Source organism: Pundamilia nyererei, unplaced genomic scaffold (assembly GCF_000239375.1).
Source record: "Pundamilia nyererei isolate P.nyererei 1_Seehausen unplaced genomic scaffold, PunNye1.0 scaffold00392, whole genome shotgun sequence".
NCBI classification, from domain to species: Eukaryota; Metazoa; Chordata; class Actinopteri; order Cichliformes; family Cichlidae; genus Pundamilia; species Pundamilia nyererei.
Window position 1 is genome coordinate 136,958 of NW_005187793.1, and position 5,698 is coordinate 142,655.

The following is a 5,698-nucleotide window of genomic DNA, read 5'->3' on the forward strand; positions in this document are numbered from 1 at the left end:
AGGCAGATTTGTTTCAGTTTAATCCTGGTTGTGTGTGTGTGTGCGTGTGTGTGTGTGTGTGTGTGTGTGTGTGTGTGTGTCACAGCTGACCTGTCAGGCAGCTGGCTATCCCTATAAATAGGCATCTACTTATGAATAATGCATACTGTCAGATGATAATCCATGGGTACAGTTGTTCTTCATTTTAGTTTGGGGCCTAGCACTAATGTACAGTGTTTGGTCTATTTAAAAGCATTTTTAATGTATATGTTGTATTTTTAAAATAATCATCAAGACAATATGATTCATATTCAATTTAATGTCCTTAAATCTGCGTATTTTCACGGGTTTTTTTATGCTGCTAGAAAAGTTGTTTGTCTTGTTTATAAAGTAGGTTAATTCTGCCACCTCCTGTTCAACGAGAGAACTACAAACGAAGTTGTGCTGCATTAGATGTTGATCTAAAGGCAAAGTAAGACTAGTTATGAAGTCAGTTTCGTTGATTCATTTGTTATTTTTCAAATCATTCAAAAGAAATTATAAAACAACTGATCTTAATTGTAATGCTCATGATTTTTCTTTAAATAATGAAATAAGTGTGGAAAATCTATAGAAACACATAACTTAACAAATGTCAAAATAAGTTCAACTCGTATGAAATTCAGATGTAGGTCATACAAACACATTTTACAAGTTCTGATAATTTATCGATAAATCTAGCGTCATTAATTGCGCAAGTTATTTAAATTGCATGGCTTGGGTTGTGTATTCCCTAGTAGACATATATCTTGCTCTCCCATCCTCTGTCTTGCTAGTTTGACAATTTATTGCGTGCCTGTTCCTGTTCTTACGTACTTTGCGTAGTGACAGTTTTATATTTATTGTTGCAATTCCTCATCTATCCTATGGATGGCAGTAACACACGGAGAAGCGCAGAAACATTTCGATGAAGAAGAAAAGGAACCCAATGGAATTCGTCCTCAGTTCATTAGTCTGCTAGCAAAACAACAGTTTTAGTCGTTAATATTCAAGTGTATGTACCTCATGAGTATCAGAGAATGTCTACCCGGGCTCTTCGAAGGCTTAAAGGGAAACAGCGAGGCCAGGAGGCGTTAGACTTGGGGGATCTAACTTTGGGTGACACCCCGGAGGAGCAGGCTGAGGCTGAAGAGGAGCAGTTGGACACGGCTAACGTTTCTCCTTCCAACAAGAAAAGTGACGGCCGAAAGGCAAAGAAAAGCAAGGCTCAGAAAAATTTCAGCAACATTTACGAGTTGGTAAGGTGACGGTGTAACCCACCAACTCATGCTTATCATGAAGTTAGCATAAAGTTAGTGTCTTAATGGCAGCTGTTTACGGCTAGCTCTCTCTGGACTAGCCGTATGACATGATGCCCAGCTGGCTGTCGCTTTAGAAAATCGTCCAAATGTAGGCTCTGTCTATACCATCAGAACGAACACCGCCAGAAAAGGTCTGGTATTTGTTTTCAGCTCGTCACTATTCTTTTAAAACTTACCTTTAAAATGCCCTGTGCGGCTGATTGCACATGGACCGACAATCGACAGCTGTCGGTGTGATTCCTCATCAACACGAACATAATCCTAGTGGGTTGGGAGTCGTACAGGCGCTGCCTTTTGTACTTACTTCTACTTATTGTGAGACCGTGTTTAATATAACTAACTGAAACCTACAGTGCTGTGAAAAAGTATCTGATCCCTTCCTGATTCCCCCCCTATTTGTCACACTAACATGTTTTTGGAAACTTTGGTTTAATTTTACTTGACAACCAGGCTTGATTACTGCCAGACCTGTTGAATCAATAAATCACTTAGATGAAACTGAACCTGTCAGACAAAGTGTAGTAGGTAGGTTAAAAGATCTCAAAACTCAACACAGTGTGCTACCATCTAAAGAAACTAAAGAACAGATGAGAAACAAAGGTGGAAAGGTGTTACCAAGCCCTCTTAAGGCCACAGTGAGTGTCATTATTCATAGGTTAAGAAAACCTGCCACAGTGGTGAACTTGGAGTGGCTGGCCTACAAAAATCACTCCATCTGTAACTCATCCAGGAGGCCACAAAAGAGCCCAGAACATCATCTAAAGAACTGCGGGCATCACTTGCCTCAGTCTGAGATGCTTTGGCATGACCTTAAATAGGCCAGTAATGCTTGAAAACCCTGTGAATTATAACCACACTTGAAGAATTATTCCATGGCAATGTGAAAGACTCATTCCCACTTTGCGGTTCTTGCTGCCATGGGTGGCACAACCAGTTATTAAATTTAGGGCTAATTACTTTTTCATAGGACAATAACTTGTCTTAACTTAAGACCATGAAGGAAAAATATTTCTGTCAGTGTCACCAGCATTAAAGGGTTTCTTTTGTTTGTTTGTTTTTAATTTTCAGCTCATTTCATATCAATACTGTTTACATAGATCAGTTTATTTAAATTCTCCATTGATCAGAATAGAACTAAAAATATGAACTCCTCCCACAATTTAAGTCACAATTCACCCACAAGCTGTGGTTAAAATGTCATCCTAATATACCTTCTCATCATGAACACAGATTTTCGTGTATTAGGTATTGTTTTGTGTTGGAGTTGTAGCTGTGCCGTGTTGTGACGGGATGCTTTCAGTGCCCATGTCCTATTTTTACCAGATCGGTAGTACAGACATCGAAGGAGAAAAAATTTCAGCTGATGAAGAGGCAGAGAAACCAAACAGAAACAAAACAAGCGACCCAGCAAAGAATGACAATAGAGACACCGATAAACTGGATCAAAAGCACGAGGAAGAGTCAGCCAAGGTAAAATGAAAACAAAGCAACAGTGATGCACTTCTGCAGTCTTCTAGGTCCGTGGAAATCTGATCTTATTGTGCATCTTCTCTTTAACAGCCCCCTGGAGACAGAGTTAAAAAGAAGAAGAAGAAGAAAAAGACAAAAGTGACATCAGAAGATGGACAGGTAACATATTTACTATATACCCTATTTATTTAATTAATGCTTCAGAATCAGAAGCTAAACTCACAGTATGCATAACTTGATCCCTTCTATTTGAACTGCCTGTGTGTATGTGCTTTACATTCAGGAGGCTGCAGCAGATGATAACATTGATTTATTGCTGGAAAACTTGGAGCAGTCTAATGGTCTGAGTTTGCAAAATGACGATTCTGGAGTGTCAGACAGAAGACCTGTGCTACATGTGGAGCACAGGTGAGGACATGTTTGATCAAGACATCAAAAATGGCACAAAATGATCCTAATAACACACATTAGGATCATTTTTCATTAACCAAACCTGACCAGCATGGTGGCAGAAGCATTTATCTTTCTATATATATTTGTACACAAAAATCAGTTTTTTTAGCATACTGCATTAGTTAGAAAATAATAACAAAAAATTCATTCATTTTATAGCTTTAGGATTTTTTTTTAAACAGTGGACAGCTGAAATTCCTTGATTTAGTCAGTTTTAGGTTGGTTTGTTTAGTTTTTAGCCTCAAACATAATTTCTGTGATTCTGAAATGCTGCCATGTGGTGGCGCTTGGCTCACAGAAGAAAAACAAAACACAATAAGGCCATTAGTCGTTCGGATTGTACAACAGTTTATTAATACCAAAGTGCAAAAAGTTAAAATGGTTTAGAAAATGTTGCACAAGACAAATCACCAGTGTTGGTGGCAAAGCATCATTTGTTCCTTTCTGCATTAAAAGACTGTTACAGAACAAACACTTTTTTGTACCAGTAAGTCAGCTGGGTGGTTCCAAATAAATGTGCAATTCTGCACTGTCAAATTATAATATTAAGGTGATTAACAGCCACTGAGACATTTCCACTCAACTGTATTTTTCCTGTGGCTTTTGTGAGAACCTTATTTGCTGCTTTCAACTCGCAAAAATACAGTTAATCGTGTGAAACTCGTCTGTGCCCAAAGCAGTAAACAATTACACTGATGACCTGGTTTTATTTTGGTTCTGTACTCTGACTGATATAAAGTCAGCTTTGAAATCGGGTGTGCTTCTGGTACGACCACTTCTTAATCTCAACACTTATATGGTGTGTTTCTCATGGTCCTCAGTGAAATTGTCTGCTGTATGATATTGTTTTGAAATTGAACTTGGATTTAACTGGAATGCATTTCTTCTACCAGTTCAAAGTGAATTTCATTTTCATTTTGAATTTCTGTGGTAACTCAGGAATCTCAACTCTGAGACGGAGCTGAAGAGATATTTTGGGGCTCGAGCTGTTCTAGGGGATCAAAGGTAATAGCAAAACCTTCTCTTTTTTTTTTTTAAAAAGTAGTCAGTGCCACTTTTTTAAACAAGTAAATGTATTATATCATCTATAGTTTAAAATATAATCTTGCACTTTTTTTTGTTAGGCCTCGACAGAGAAACAGACAGTTTCACCGTAGCACTTGGATGACCAGTCCAAAGGACAGCTGGCCTCGCTTCAGCCGCCCAGGTATACTTTTATATATTAATTAATCATAAGGAATTTTATGTGGTGTGATTTGCTGATAATTTCAGTAATACTTTTAATGATGCTGATCAAAGGTTGACTTTGTGTGTCGCACGCCGCTGTTTGAAACTAAAACATGAAAAGTTTCGTGATTACCTAATGGTTATTTTGGGATACGATTCAAATGCCAAAACACCCACAAGAACACTACTGATGACACTCAGTGTATAGGCAGCTTTCTGTGTAAATAAATGTTTAGTTAGATTGGTGCACATGTGTTTTTCAGTTGTCCCAGGATGAGGACAGTTTTGCCTGTTAAGCTCTTATATGACACAGCAAAAGCAGAAGACACACAAAAGCACACATAGCTGTGATAAATTAGTTTCTACAGCAATTTATATCAATCAAAAGCTCCTGATCTATTCTCTTTTAACTATACATAATTCAAGCTGACAGGCACATAATGGTGTTAAGACCTTTTCATGCTACTTTATCTTGTAGTTTGAAGGAATTACATTTAGGGTAAAAGTTCTAAACTGTGCTAGTTATAATAGATATTTAGGTGTAACATGTAGTGAATGTTATTTGATACTCCCATCGTAAGACCACCTCATTGTGAACATATTGAAAGTTATCGTTGATGGATTATTTAATTGTTCAATTTCGATTCTTACACTTTGTTTGAATCACATTTTTCTCATCTAACGTAAAAATCTTTTTTAATATATTAAAAACATTTTTTTCAATATTTATCAGTTGTTTATCAGAGTGACTTTAAATGTAACATGAGTTGTGCTTTTCTTTACGTGATGCTTTGTTCCTTCTGCCTGACCTCTCCGCAGGAATCTCAATGACCTTACTGGAGACAAAGGACGGCGTTCATTACTTCACGTTTGAGCACAGTCGGGAATACCAACAAGTGCAGTTCAAGTTCCTGGATGCCGTGGAATCCATGGACCCCAACAACATTGTGGTAAATGAAGTTCTTCAGTTGTGTGTGTAGACACCGACGACTGTGTCAACCTAAATGTTGGCAACTAATTTTTACTTTAAAACATTTAAATCTACACTGAAAAACTCCAAATATTTTAAGCATTTAATGAATAACGTGAAGCAAATGCAATGTAAAGATAAACTAGGTTCATGATGGATTTGAGTGTGGAAAACAAGAAGACTAAAGACGCCAATAAGGTGTGTGTGTGTGTGTGTGTGTGTGTGTGTGTGTGTGTGTGTGTGTGTGTGTGTGTGTGTG

At 37.6% G+C, this 5,698-nt stretch overlaps 1 protein-coding gene across 1 annotated transcript in view; it reads left to right on the plus strand.

The window, feature by feature from the left end:
- The first annotated feature begins 893 nt into the window (after positions 1–893).
- tcf25 (TCF25 ribosome quality control complex subunit) overlaps positions 894–5,698 on the plus strand; it is an 18,966-nt gene continuing 14,161 nt past the window's right edge. Inside the window, exons 1-7 of the mRNA XM_005752949.1 lie at positions 894–1,256; positions 2,643–2,789; positions 2,880–2,948; positions 3,073–3,197; positions 4,182–4,247; positions 4,367–4,449; positions 5,289–5,419. Of these exons, the coding sequence (XP_005753006.1) occupies positions 1,038–1,256; positions 2,643–2,789; positions 2,880–2,948; positions 3,073–3,197; positions 4,182–4,247; positions 4,367–4,449; positions 5,289–5,419 (840 nt within the window). The 5' untranslated portion in view covers positions 894–1,037. The remainder of the gene's footprint in view (positions 1,257–2,642; positions 2,790–2,879; positions 2,949–3,072; positions 3,198–4,181; positions 4,248–4,366; positions 4,450–5,288; positions 5,420–5,698) is intronic.